Here is a 15,885-nt window from a genome sequence, read left to right as displayed (position 1 = left end):
ACTCCATGGCAGAGCAACAGGTTTAAACACAGGCTTAATTCTAACTAAAGCCTGACAAAACGCCTGAACGTCTGGAACCTCAGCCAGACGTTTGTGCAAAAGAATAGACAGAGCAGAGATCTTTAAGGAACTAGCAGACAATCCTTTCTCCAATCCCTCCTGGAGAAAAGATAATATTCTAGGAATCCTGACTTTACTCCATGAGTAACCCTTGGATTCCCACCAATGAAGATATTTACACCATATCTTATGATAGATTTTTCCTGGTGACAGGCTTTCGAGCCTGAATTAAGGTATCAATGACCGACTCGGAAAAACCACGCTTTGATAGAATCAAGCGTTCAATCTCCAAGCAGTCAGACGCAGAGAAATTAGATTTGGATGTCTGAAAGGACCTTGAAGTAGAAGGTCCTGTCTCAGCAGCAGAGTCCATGGTGGAAAGGATGACATGTCCACCAGATCTGCATACCAAGTCCTGCGTGGCCACGCAGGAGCTATCAAAATCACAGAAGCTCTCTCCTGCTTGATCTTGGCAATCAGACGAGGGAGCAGAGGAAACGGTGGAAACACATAAGCCAGGCTGAAGGACCAGGGCGCTGCTAGAGCATCTATCAGTGCTGCCTTGGGATCCCTGGACCCGTAACAAGGAAGCTTGGCGTTCTGACGAGATGCCATGAGATCCAGTTCTGGTTTGCCCCATAGATGAATCAACTGGGCAAATACCTCCGGATGGAGTTCCCACTCCCCCGGATGAAAAGTCTGCCGACTTAAAAAATCCGCCTCCCAGTTCTCTACTCCTGGGATATGGATAGCTGAGAGATGGAAAGAGTGAAGCTCTGCCCATAGAATTATCTTTGAAACCTCCAACATCACCAGGGGGCTCTTTGTACCCCCCTGATGGTTGATATAGGCTACAGTCGTGATGTTGTCCGACTGAAATCTGATGAACCTGACCGCAGCTAGCTGAGGTCAAGCCTGAAGAGCATTGAATATCGCTCTTAGTTCCAGAATGTTTATCGGAAGGAGGGCTTCCTCCTGAGTCCACGAACCCTGAGCCTTCAGGGAGTTCCAGACTGCGCCCCAGCCCAGAAGGCTGGCATCTGTCGTCACTATAGTCCATTCTGGCCTGCGGAAGATCATTCCCCTGGACAGATGGACCCGAGATAGCCACCAGAGAAGAGAATCTCTGGTATCTTGATCCAGATTTAGCAGAGGGGACAAATCTGTGTAATCCCCATTCCACTGATTGAGCATGCAAAGTTGCAGTGGTCTGAGATGTAGGCGGGCAAACGGAACTATGTCCATTGCCGCTACCATTAAGCCGATTACTTCCATAAACTGAGCCACTGACGGCTGAGAAGTGGAATAAAGAGCACGGCAGGAAGTTAGTAGCTTTGACAACCTGACCTCTGTCAGAAAAATCTCACAAGTAATGGATGAACCCCATGGACTGGATACACCTTTACGAGAGAAATAAAAAAAAAACGAAATTACAAATTTAAAAAAACCTAATACGAAAAATAAAAAAAACTCTAAGATTACAAAAAATAATAAACGAAATTATCAAAAATAAAAACAAATACACCTAATCTACTAGCCCTACAAAATAAAAAAAGCCCTCCCACAATAAAAACATCCCCTAACCTACAATAAACTACCAATAGCCCTTAAAAATAACTTTTGTAGAGCATTGCCCTAAGTTAAACAGCTCTTTTACTGACAAAAAAATTAAAAAATCTCCACAACAGTAACCCCCCCCACCCAACCAATCCCCCAAAATAAAAAATACTGTTCAAATCAGCCAATAGGATTTCAGTAGCATTCATCCTATTGGCTGATTTGAAAATGCCAGCCAATAGGATTTTAAAATGTCAGCCAATCGGAATGTAAGGTACTCCATATTTAAACGGGTATTCTTGCATTCAAGCTTCAGTGTACGGCGATGACCGTATGAAGAGGATCCTGCATGCTGGATGTCCGTGCCGCTGGCAAAGAAGCTCTGCTCCTCCACAGTTCCGTGCCTCCACAGCTCCGCGACACCGGGATGAAGAAAGAAGATGGCCCTGCGATGGAGGAATATGTCGCCGCCTGGATGAAGACTTCTTGCCACCTGGATGAAGATGGATGTCCGGACTTCAGGAACCATGAGTAGATTTTATGGGGTTAGTGTAAGGTTTTTGTTTTTTTTGGGTGGGTTTATTTTTAGATTAGAGATGGGCACTGTAAAAGAGCTGAATGCCCTTTTAAGGGCAGTAAAAGAGCTGAATGCCCTTTTAAGGGCAATGCCCATACAAATGCCCCTTTAGGGGCAATGGGCAGTTTAGGTTTTATTTAGACTTAGGTTTTTTTATTTTGGGGGGTTGGTTGGGTGGGGGATTTTACTGTTGGGGGGACTTTGTAATTTTTTTGTCAGTAAAAGAGCTGTTTAACTTAGGGTAATGCCCTACAAAAGGCCCTTCTAAGTGCTATTGGTAGTTTATTGTAGGTTAGGGGGTGTTTTTATTTTGCGGGGCTTTTTTTATTTTTATAGGGCTATTAAAATAGGTGTAATTGTTTTTTTATAATTTCGTTTATTATTTTTGTAATCTAAGATTTTTTTTATTTTTCGTAATTTTAGTGTTTATTATTTTTTGTAATTTTTAAAAAGAATTCGTAGTATTAGGTTTTTTTAAATTTGTAAAAAAAAAAAAATCGCAGTGTTAGGTTTTTTTAATCATGTAAATTGGGTTTATTTATTTTATTAGAATAAATTGGGTTTATTTATTTTATTAGAATAGTTAGGTTAGGTTAATTTATAGTTTAATCTTATTTTTTTTATGTCACAGGTAAGTTTTTATTTATTTTAAGATAGTTATATTGTAACTTTTAATTTAAAGTTAGGGGGTGTTAGGTTTAACGGTTAATAGTTTAATTTAGTGTTTTGTGAGGTGGGGGCTGGCGGTTTAGCGGTTAATTGGTTTAGTTTATTAGTTGTGATGTGGGGCCGTGCGGTTTAGGGGTTAATAGCTTTACTTAGTGTCAGCGACGTCGGGGAGTGGCGGATTAGGGGTTAATAACTTTATTATAGTGTTGGCGAAGTGGGGGCCGGCGGTTTAGGGGTTAATAGGTTTATTTAGTGTTGGCGATGTCAGGGAATGGCGGATTAGGGGTTAATAACTTTATTTAGTGTTGGCGATGTCGGGGGCGGAGGACTAGGGGTGTCTAGACTAGGGGGTTATGTTAGCATGTTGGGTTTAAACGTAATTTTCTTTTCCCCATAGACATCGATTTGCCATTCCGCGATCGTAGGTGTTAGTTTTTTCTAACACTCTCTCCCCATTGATGACTGTGAGGGAAGCGTGCACAAGCACGTAAACTCAGCCCTTGGCTTTTGTGTGGTATGGAGCTTAACGCACCATAACGCACAGCACAAGGAGGTTTTTCAGTAACTCATAACAGCAGCGCTCATAACCGCTCATTTTATTGCGTTCTTTACGCACACTGTATAGCGCAAAACTCGTAATCTAGCCATATGTTTGTAAATTAATTGCTGCCACAGTACACTGAATGGATCTAAATTTTTCATTATTGCTTAAGTGCAGCCTCTCATCAAATTGGTACTCCCAAGTCTCTAAAAGTTGTTGGGGTGCAAGATATATACCCAGAGGCAGGATAGCTCTCAGAAGTACTAAAACATGTTATGTAAAGCAAGGGGCCATGGTTTTGAAAATGTTAAGCATGGAACATTAGATTCTTCTACATACATTCCCACATAAAATCATTTATAATCTCATTAAAGCCTGTTACACGGGACAAAATCACCTCTCCCTCCAAGTACCTTTCCCTACCTTCTGATCCCCTCTCCCTCATCCAATACCCAAAATGGCTGCTCAGCATGAAGCCTATGGTATACCATTTCAGAATGGCATTGTTTGTTTGTGTCAGCCTGTCCTTGCATGACTGCATGTTTTAGGTCTGGTGGCATAACAATAAATTGTACTCTTCTCCAGACAGCTTTGGGTGACTATAAGCAAAGAGGACAGGTATGTGACTACTTTAGCTGTGATCTTTTTGATGGTCAAATAACTATCCAAATATTGAGTTCAACATATCTCTGGATACTTTGGTACTCTTTGCTATTTAACTGTAATGTGCAGTATTGGAATTGGAAAGGATGTAAAGGACAAAGTCCAAATAAGAAAGAAAGAAAAGTATGGCACAATTATATGTAAGTATTCAGAACTCTTATCTACAATAAAACATTAGCTTGGCAAAGTTTCACACAAACTTTATGCTGGTGATGCTTAAACATGCACATATATTTCTATTGACTCATTATTTAAAGGGACATTAAAGTAATTTGTTTCTTTGTTGCCTCTAAAATGAGGGCAATAAAAAAAAGTATTACAGTTTTTCCCTGTAAAACAGATGTTCCTTTACTCAAAACATTAGAAGAATAATTGCAAATGTCACTTTTATATCTATTTATGATACATTATAGCATAATCAATATTCACCAACATGCATTGATATTGAACTTACTTAAACCAACTTGTTACAGATTAACTGTAAAGCAGTTGCCTCATTTTAATCACCTTTACACTATACAAAGATGGGTTTACCTCATTTTAATCACCTTTACACTATACAAAGATGGGTTTACCTCATTTTAATCACATTTACACTATACAAAGATGGGTTTACCTCATTTTAATCACCTTTACACTATACAAAGATGGGTTTACCTCATTTTAATCACATTTACACTATACAAAGATGGGTTTACCTCATTTTAATCACCTTTACACTATACAAAGATGGGTTTACCTCATTTTAATCACCTTTACACTATACAAAGATGGGTTTACCTCATTTTAATCACATTTACACTATACAAAGATGGGTTTACCTCATTTTAATCACCTTTACACTATACAAAGATGGGTTTACCTCATTTTAATCACATTTACACTATACAAAGATGGGTTTACCTCATTTTAATCACCTTTACACTATACAAAGATGGGTTTACCTCATTTTAATCACCTTTACACTATACAAAGATGGGTTTACCTCATTTTAATCACATTTACACTATACAAAGATGGGTTTACCTCATTTTAATCACCTTTACACTATACAAAGATGGGTTTACCTCATTTTAATCACCTTTACACTATACAAAGATGGGTTTACCTCATTTTAATCACCTTTACACTATACAAAGATGGGTTTACTGCTGTTATTTCCTTCAAAGTCAGCTCTAGCCTAACTAATATAAAAATTGCATTTAATTGCCGCTATCTGATCAAACAGCCAAACACTCAAAAATTAAGATTTAATTATTTTTGACAATTTTTCTTTGTGTTAAAAAAAAAAGCTGCAAAAATGATAAAAATGATGCAAAAATTATCAAGGCAGCTCTAAAACTCTGTCAATGTGACACATAATTTACCTCACTACGCTTTTGTTGGTTAAACAAATACTGGTGGAATAAAAGTATTACCCAAAGAGAAGTCAATGAGAACTGAAAAGGACAATGTCACAGGAGATATTACAAAAAGCGCCATGTGCGTAGGTACTTATGGAAGCAGGCGAATAAAAAGAATAGAAGCTGAGCTCTGTCTTTTATACACTGCTGGATAAATCAGTTTTAAAGATCACTGTTTTTTTTTTACCTGATCACAGATGAGTTCCCATTTTTTCTCATTGTCGTACTGACGCAATAATCTGGCTTTGTCAGGTGGCAGGTTCATTGCATTCTGTTAAGGGAAAAACAAAAGATTTAAACATGGAAACTTTGGGGAGAAAAAAATAATATATATATATATATATCAGAACAGAAAAACTGTTAAATAATGTTTATAGCTGGTTATAAATATTAAAGGGACAGTCTAGGCCAAAATAAACTTTCATAATTCTGATAGTGCATGTAATTTTAAACAATTTTCCAATAAACTTTTATCACCAATTTTGCTTTGTTCTCTTGGTATTCTTAGTTGAAAGCTTAACCAGCTTAAGTTCATATGCTAATTTCTTAGACCTTGAAGGCCACCTCTTTTCAGAATGCATTTTATAAGTTTTTCAAAACTAGAGGGTGTTAGTTAATGTGTTTCATATAGATAACACTGTGCTCGTGCACGTTAAGTTATCTGGGAGCAGGCACTGATTGGCTAAACTGCAAGTCTGTCAAAAGAACTGAAATAAAGGGGCAGTTTGCAGAGGCTTAATCACAGAGGTTAAATGTATATTAATATAACTGTGTTGGTTATGCAAAACTGGGGAATGGATAATAAAGGGATTATCTATATTTTAAAACAATAAAAATTCTGGTGTAGACTGTCCCTTTAAAAGGCAAAATAAGTCATCCTAGATGATATTTTAAACCTGCAAAAGTTTCTTATCGGTCCCTTATTACAATTAAATATGCTTTACTTCAGGAGTAATGTTTACCTTTGTTTCGTTAGGAAAAGAAAACACATTACAAAATGAATTATTGTGTATTATTATTATTAAACAGATAAAACATATAACAGAAGAATTATGTGCAATTTATGGGTCAAAATCACAATATAGACTTATACAAAGTGACATTTACAATAGAGCACTGGTTTTCAAACCTGGCATAAGGCCTCCCTAACAGGCCAGATTTTGAGGATATCTTAACTAGACCACAGGTGAAATAATCAGCCTGCTCTCAACCAGTGCATTAGAGTAAGACATGAATGTGATGCTCTAAAATTATATTTGATACCCTCGCCGATCCCCCCGCTTGCTTCTTCCTGCTGTACTTACACAGCAATGACGAAACCGGCTTCCTCCAATCATGGTGTGTCCTCACCAGATGGACGCTCCTGGGGGGAAGCCATGATTGGAGGAAGCCGGATTCGTCATTGCTGACGAATTAGAGGACCTGCAGTTGGGGGATCGGCGATCGGCATTTCAGGAGAAGGTATTTGTAAAATCCGCTGCAATGTAAACTTTGATGAACTTTGCCCCTGTTTTTATTAGTATTTTAAAAAAAATGGCACGATTTCATTAAAGTTTACATTCACTTTAATGATACAGACACAATACATTATTATTATTCTTTATTTAGAAAGCACCAACAGATTCCACAGCACTGTCTGTGGGTACAAAGGTAAAAGTACAATGGAGAAACAGTACAATAAAAGACAAAATATAGGGGGAATTGAAGGCCCTATTCCCGTGGGAACTTACAATCTAGATGGGTAGGAGGATGGGAAACAGGAGGGGTGGACTGCAAAGGTGGGACTGATGTTAGTGAGGAGTTAGATGAGGGCTACTGTTAGGTAAGTGAAGTTAATTTGTTACTGAGTCGGGTGATAGACTTCCCTGAACAAAAAGGTCTTTAGGGAGAGTTTAAAGGAGGAGAGGTTAGGGGAAAGTCTGACAGCTCAAGGAAGTGCGTTCCAGAGGGTTGGTGCCGCATGAGAGAAGTCCTGTAGTCTAGCATGGGAGGAGGTGATGGTAGAGGGTGCAAGGAGCAGGTCATTGTTGGATCTTAGGGGGCGGCCTGGAGTATATTTGTTGATGAGTGAAAATCTATTACACATTTGAGTCAAAATCTATTACAAAAAAGCTTAAAATCTATTTTAACACAGAATCACAACACCAGGCCATTATTTATTATGTGAACATTAAAGAGATATTAAACCCAATTAAAATTGGCCAAGCAAAATTAAACAACTTTTTAACTTACTTCAATTTTTCTTCGTTCTCTTTGTATCTTTATTTGAAAAAGCAATAATGTAAGCTTAAAGGGACAGTCAAGTGCAAAAAAAAACATTTTTTATGATTTAATAGGGAATGTCATTTTAAACAACGTTCCAATTTACTTTTATCATCAATTTTGCTTTGTTCTCTTGGTATTCTTAGTTGAAAGCTAATTCTAGGAGGTTCATATGTTAATTTCTTAGACCTTGAAGACTGCCTCTAATCTGAATGAATTTTCACCACTAGAGGGCATTAGTTCATGTGTTTTATAAAGATAACATTGAGCTCATGCATGTGAAGTTAACCTGGAGTGAGCACTGATTGGCTAAAATGCAAGTCTGTCAAAAGAACTAAAATAAGGGGGCAGTTTGCAGAGGCTTAGATACAAGGTAATCACAGAGATAAAAAGTGTTTTTCTATAATAGCGTTGGTTATGCAAAACTGGGGAATGGGTAATAAAAAGATTATCTTCCTTTTTAAACAACAAAAATTCTGGTGTTGACTGTCCCTTTAAGAGCTGGCCAATTTTTGGTTCAGCACCCTGGCTAGTGCTTACTGATTGGTGGTTACATTGGCTACACCAATCAGCAAGTGCTACCCAGGTTCTGAACCAAAAATGTGCTGGCTCCTAAGCTTAAATTCCTACTTTTCAAATAAAGATACCAAGAGAACAAAGAAAAAATGATAATGGGAGTAAATTAGAAAGTTGCTTAAAATTGCATGCTTTATCTGAACCATTAAAGAAAAAAATTGGGTTTAATATCCCTTTAAATATGGATTTCTCAGGAGAGAGGTGTCCAACTTCAGCCCTTGAAGTTTAAATTAAGCACAAGTGAGATACTCAGGTTTAGTCAATATCATTATTCCATAAGAGCCTTGAATCCTTTTTATGAAAATTATATCAGGGATACTAAGAGAATTAAACAAATGTGATTATAGAAGAAAATTGGCTACATTTAGACACCAATCAGCAAGCGCTACACAGGTGCTGAACCAAAATTGGGCCGGCTCCTAAGCTTACATTATTGCTTTTTCAAATAAAGATGCAAAAAGAACAATGAAAAGTTGATAATAGGAGTAAATTAGAAAGTTGTCTAAAAATTGCATGCTCTATCTGAGTCATGAACGTTTAATTTTGACTAGACTATCCCTTTAAAGGGACATTTTTTTTTCTTTCAGGATTCAGACAGAGAATGTAATTTTAAACAACTTTCCAATTTACATTTTTGTATCTAATTAGCTTTGTACTCTTGGTATTCTTTGTTGAAAATGATACTTAGGTAGGCTCAGGAGCCACAACACACTTCTGAAAGCTAACTGTTGATTGGTGGGTGAATATATATGCCTATTTTCATTGGCTCACCCAATGTTTTCAGCTAGCTCAAACTAGTGCACTGCTGTTCCATTAACAAAAAGATATTCATAGAATTAAACAAATGTTTTTATAGAAGAAAATTGCAAAGTTGTTTAACATTGTATGCTCTATCTTATGCATGAAAGAAAAATGTTGGGTTTCATGTCCCTTAAACACTCCTGCCTTGCGCCCTAACATGCCATACAGCCAAGCTAAGGTTAGAAGAGGGCAGTATACGATTGCACTTGTAAGTCCTTGGATGCTATATATTAAACTTGTCAATCTAGGGCCTGTGGTCCGCAGTGCAACACCACATCATTCCTTCTACTTTTCTAAATTTAAAATTAGATATGTATCAAACAGCAAGTTCTTCTCTCTTAGCAGCAGGTGTGCACTAGAGAAGCATGAGGCAGAAAATGTAGAGAATTCCTGTTTGTGTGTGTGCATTTGCTTGTGTGTGTGTGTGTATGCATTTGTTTGTGTGTGTATGCATTTGTTTGTGTGTGTGTATGTGTGTGCATTAGTTTGTGTGTGTATATGTGTGCATTTGTTTGTGTGTATGTATGTGTGTGAATTTGTTTGTGCGTGTATCTGTGTGTATTTGTTTGTGTGTGTGTGTATATGTGTGCATTAGTTTGTGTGTGTATATGTGTGCATTTGTTTGTGTGTATGTATGTGTGTGAATTTGTTTGTGCGTGTATCTGTGTGTATTTGTTTGTGTGTGTGTGTATATGTGTGCATTAGTTTGTGTGTGTATATGTGTGCATTTGATTGTGTGTATGTATGTGTGTGAATTTGTTTGTGCGTGTATCTGTGTGTATTTGTTTGTGTGTGTGCATGTGTGTGCGCATTTGTTTGTGTGTATGTATGTGTGTGAATTTGTTTGTGCGTGTATCTGTGTGCATTTGTTTGTGTGTGTGTGTGTGTGTGTGCGCATTTGTGTGTATGTATGTGTGTGCTTTTGCTTGTGTGTGCTTGTGTGTGCATTTGTGTGTGTGTGTGTACATTTTTGTGTGTGTGTATGTGTGTGCATTTGTTTGTTTGTGTGTATGTGTCTTTAAAGAAAATTCACAGACCAGCATACTTTAGCTGCCCCACAGCCCTCTGCAACCAGCTGAATTTAAAGTATATTTGCTACAGTCTTTAAAGAAAATTCACAGACCAACATACTTCAGCTGCCCACAGCCCTCTGCAACCAGGAAGCCTCTGGAAGATAGTGTGTGTGCATTTGTTTGTGTGTGTGTATGTGTGTGTGCATTTGTTTGTGTGTGTGTATGTGTGTGTGTGAATTTGTTTGTGCGTGTATCTGTGTGCATTTGTTTGTGTGTGTGTGTGCACATTTGTGTGTATGTATGTGTGTGAATTTGTTTGTGTTTGTATTTGTGTGTGTGTGCTTTTTTTGTGTGTATGTGTGTGAATTTGTTTGTTTGTATGTATGTGTGTGCATTTGTTTGTTTGTGTGTATGTGTGTGCATTTATTTATGTGTATGTGTGTGCATTTGTTTGTGTTTGTATGTGTGTACATTTGTTAGTGTGTCTGTGTGTACATTTGTTTGTGTGAGTATGTGTGTGCATTTGTTTGTGTATGTGTGTGTGCATTTGTTTGTGTGTGTATGTGTGTGCATTTGTTTGTGTGTGTGTGTGTGTGTGTATGTGTGTGCATTTCTTTGTGTGTGCATATGTGTGTGCATTTCTTTGTGTGTATGTGTGTGCATTTGTGCGTATGTGTGTGCATTTGTTTGTGTGTGTATGTGTATACATTTGTTTGTGTGTGTGTTTATGTGTATGCAATTGTTTGTGTGTATGTATGTGTATGCATTTGTTTGTGTGTGTATGCATTTGTTTGTTGGATGTGCGTGCATTTGTTTGTGTGTGTATGTCTATGCATTTCTTTGTGTGAATGTGTGTGCGTGTGCACATGTCTCTCTGCACATGTGTGTTTATGTGTTTATTATGTATGTGTGTGCCTGTTTGTGTCTTTGTGTGTGTTTGGTCTGTACTAAGTTGTCAACAGGTATCAGCAAGACAAACAATTTGCATATACCTAACTAAAGCATAGCATAATTGAAGAGTTGTTAGGCAAATGTTAGAATTTTACCATTTCCATTTTATACAAAAATTCTTTTTTTCTGCCATTTATTTCTATAGCATGAATGTTTAAATTGATAAACTCAAATGTTCAAATGTAAAACTCATATAGTACGTTTAAAAATTATTCCCATAGGCCTTCACTGAAGTTTATGAAAATCAATAAAGAGAAATATTAACTTTATGTTGCAAAATATATGTTGAATTTTCAGCTCGTCATGAGAAAGGATGGAGACCCCTCCCTGCTCTTGGCTAAATCTGTTATAGATTCTCATACCAGATAAATAATATAATTAAAGCAGGTAAGGTATATTATTTACAAAATACACTGTAAGCATCACAAAAGTTGCTATCACACATATCTATAATAAGGCGATAATAAATTACTTTTGTTCCTTATAATAACTTGAGTGGACAAAATCTATTTACAATATCCCATATGGGCCTGTGAAGAAAAAAATAATAATTTTAATAAGCAAAATATTTGTAATGCTTTGATTTGCGTTGCCATTTTAATAATGTTTTGAATCATATGCCAGATTGAAGTTTAGTTGTGATGCAAAGTCAGCTATGTATGACAAGTATTTGCCAATTTTGTTGACACTTAAAACAAACATCTGTTTTCCAATCTCTAGAAAAATCAGTGCCAAAAATCTGTTTAATCTTATATTTCTAAAGCTAGTGTATACAGCAAACAGATGCAATTAAGTTTTACACTGCAATACATAAAGTATGTTCCAAAAAACTATTGAAAAGCTAATTATTATATGAGTGGTATATTGTTAGGAAGATCAGCAATATATAGAGTGGCTTTTATAGGTGTACACGCACATACACAAATACAAAGCAACACACAGACACACATATACTCACACATAGGCATATACACAGAAGACATACACATACATACACACATATACAAAGACGCACACAGAAGACATTCACATACATACACAGACACAGTCACACACAAACATACAAAGACAGACACACACACAGATACACATAGATACATGCACGCACACGCAACACACACATACCCACACATACACAAACACACAGCAACATACAGACACACTCATACACACTGGCATACATACACATACACACACAGACGCACAGACATACACACACATACACACACAGACACACTCACAAAAATACAGACACACACAAACACAAACAAACATGCACAGACAGATACACACATAGAAACATGCACAGAGACGTGCACACAGACATACACACACATACAGAGACACACACAGACAGACACACACACAGATACACATAGGCACACGAACCCGCACATACAGACATACACATACATACAGACAGACACACACACAAACATACACAGACAGACACACACAGATACACATAGACACATGCACACATGCACACATGCACACACACATACACACACACATACAGAGACACACAAACATACACAGACAGACAGACACACATACAGATACACACAGGCACACACACACACACATTTTCACTAATCCTGGTAAGTAAGGAACCAGAAATGTTCCTGTTTTGAATTAAATGCTTCACCAATCACCAGCTAACTCCTTACCTCCCAACTGTCCTGCACCCTGCAAGATTGCTATGGGTTAGGAGGTCTGGCCCACTGCCCATCCACAGCTACAGATGGTCCCAGTTTTAAGAGATTATATTAGCCCTGTCAACAGACCACCCTGACATGCCAACAAACCACACAGACACTACTACCGATCGCTCAGACATGCTCACGATCCTCCCCTTCATCCACCTATGACTCCATCTTGAAGTGGCCTGCCTACAAAATGACGACAAACCTTTTTAAGTACCTGAGGTCCGGATATCACCCCAGAAAGGTTGGGAGGTATGTAGCTCCCAGTAGTGCAATGCTGACCCTGAGGCTACCCATGTATGCTTTTCTACAAAGGATAACAAGAGAGCAAAGTAAATTTGCTAACAGAATTAAATTGGCAAGTCTTTTAGAATTGGATGTGTCATGCATCAGGATATACCATTGTGAGTGTAATAGCACTTACCCTGCCCAGAAACGTTCTTACACTGTCCTTTACCGAGTCTTATGACACATAATCCTCACCTCTTAAAGGGACATTATACACTCATTTTTTTCTTTGCATAAATGTTTTGTAGATGATCTATTTATTTAGCCCATAAAGTTTTTTTGTTTTTTTTTTAAATGTATAGTTTTGCCTATTTTTAAATAACATTGCTCTGATTTTCAGACTCCTAACCAAGCCCCAAAGTTTTATGAGAATACCGTCAGCTACCTACTTCAGCTTGCTCCTGTTTGTGTAAAGGGTCTTTTCATATGCAAAAGAAGGGGGAGGGGGGTGTCTTATTTCCCACTTGCAGTGGGCTTTCCAACTGCCTTTTCAACAGAGCTAAACTGAGAGCTTCTAAGCAGTGGCGTCACTAGGGGGGTGCGGGGGGGGGGGGGGCGGGCCGCACCCGGGTGACACCCTCCAGGGGGTGACACCAAAAAAAAATGTTTTTTTTATTTTTTTTTTACATTTTATTGAAATTCAAAGAAATACAATGTTGAGATGCATAGATTATTTTATTAGAGGCTGGCATTTGTGAACATTAGTGGGACTGGGGAAGTTGTAGACACACAATTTTTTTGCCCCTTGAGCCAGTGCTGCAATTTCAACAAATAGTTTTCCCGGCAGCTTTTGCTTGTTTGTACTTTGCTCCTCCCCTGCCCTATTTCACTATGAATGTTGTGGGTGTGCCGTGGGGCTTGCAAAGTTGTGCTGCTAGCCTAAACTTGCCTGCCTATCTGTGCTCACTGCTCAGTGACATGCGGCCCAGGGCTGTGCACTGACAGACTTGGAACAGAGTCAGAGAGCAGAATTTTCATAGTTTGTGCGCCTAAACCTTTTCTTCAGTGATTTATTTTAGAGTGCTCTGTTTATCTTTCATTTGATGTTCTGCTGAGCCAGGGAGCAGCTCTAGGCATGAGCTTCCTAATTAATGCAGTGCAGTTTACATATTTTGTATGTGTGTTTACGAGTGTTTGTGTGTTCATCTGAGTATGTTTTTAAGTGTGTCTGAGTGTTTGTATGTGTGTTTGCCTGTGTTTTTGTGTGTGTCTGCTTTCTGGGGGAGGGGGGGTGACACCATGACTTACCGCACCGGGTGACACTAACCCTAGTGACGCCACTGCTTCTAAGTAAGTTTTTAAACAGTTTTATACTGGATTTTTATATCAGTATCTGTGCATCTTATTCTTTATAGTAGTGTCTATTATATGCAGTTATATGAAAATGAGTGTATACTGTCCCTTTAAGTCCCAGCCTAGGGGCCTATTTATGAAGGTGTGAGTGGACATGATCCGATATAGCGGATCATGTCCGCTGCACATCGATAAATGCCGATAGCATATGCTGTCGGCATTTATCATTGCACCAGCAGTTTTTGTGAACTGCTGGTGCAATGCCGCCCCCTGCAGATTTGCGGCCAATCGGCCGTTAGCAGGAGGTGTCAATAAACCCGATTGTATTCTGGTTGATTGCTGTCGATTTCTCTCCGCCACCTCAGAGTAGGCGGACAGGTTATGGAGTCTTTGGACCGCTGCTTCATAAATTCTGTTTCTGGCGAGCCTGAAGCCCCCATATCTGCTCTTATTGTGCACTGCTCTAAGTAATACCTGTAGAGTATGTAGCAGGCCATGTAACTCCCAGCTTCTCTAGGGGCATGCAATAAACACCATTTTCAGACAAATTTTACAGTAGAAGCAAGGAAAATAAATAATGAATATATAATTATATTATTTTAATTAAGTTTTTTTAAATTTACAGAGTATTTCATTTTGAAGTCCCATTAATAACCTATGTTATGAATAAATGGACAAAATGGTTCTTTGGAACTATTTCTGGCTGTTCTCTGGGATGTGAGATGTCACTACTGAATACTAGCAAGTGAGCTATCATCTGTCTTTAATGCCACAGGGTAAAATCTGATTTTTCTTGAATGCACATTATGAAGCCCTCGGGAGCAGTGTGACGGGTGACTGGTGCAATGCATCCCTATCTGAGGATATATGAAAATTCCTTATACAAAAAGACTATGCAGAGAGAGAGAGAACACTTGCATGCACGTCTGCCATAACAATCTATGTGCTCCTGAACCAGGATATTGTATATCTGTCAGATAAGAAGCATCGGAAAGCCACCCTGTGCTGACAGTATATCTGATAAAATGTGCATTCTGGATGTTCATCTGGCACAGTGTATGATTGACAGGCAGCTGAAAGTTTACCTTGCTTGCAGTGACTGAGCGTCTATGAGATTTGTGTTGTTAAAGGGACATGATTTATATATATATATATATATACTGTATATATATTAAGAGCATTTTTAACGTATTATGGTGTTATTTGCCTTTTTTAAAATAAATATTCCTGTTCATTTATAAAGAGTCAACATATTGCATAATCGCATATAAGGGACAGGGGAGCTGCCATTTACATACACCTATATCTGATGATCAATAAGATTAGAGAGAAAAGATGCAGCAATGTTATTAAAAAAAATGCTGGAATCTACAAGAGTGATTCTTCAGCTTTAAGGGATATAAAACCTCATGTTTCTTTAATCATTCAAGCAGAGCAAATCATTTTAAAAAACTTTCCAATTTACTTCTAATTACCATGTTAGCTCATATTACAGTAGTTTTGCAACAATGTTCTATATTAGCAA

At 38.0% G+C, this 15,885-nt stretch overlaps 1 protein-coding gene across 1 annotated transcript in view; it reads right to left on the bottom strand.

Moving 5' to 3' along the window:
* FMNL2 (formin like 2) overlaps window positions 1–15,885 on the bottom strand; it is a 557,440-nt gene that overhangs the window by 286,904 nt on the left and 254,651 nt on the right. Inside the window, exon 2 of the mRNA XM_053698305.1 lies at window positions 5,658–5,741. Coding sequence (XP_053554280.1) covers window positions 5,658–5,741 — 84 coding nt within the window. The remainder of the gene's footprint in view (window positions 1–5,657; window positions 5,742–15,885) is intronic.

The sequence above is a fragment of the Bombina bombina genome, chromosome 1 (assembly GCF_027579735.1).
Source record: "Bombina bombina isolate aBomBom1 chromosome 1, aBomBom1.pri, whole genome shotgun sequence".
Lineage (NCBI taxonomy): Eukaryota > Metazoa > Chordata > Amphibia > Anura > Bombinatoridae > Bombina > Bombina bombina.
This window is presented reverse-complemented; position numbering and strand designations above follow the sequence as displayed.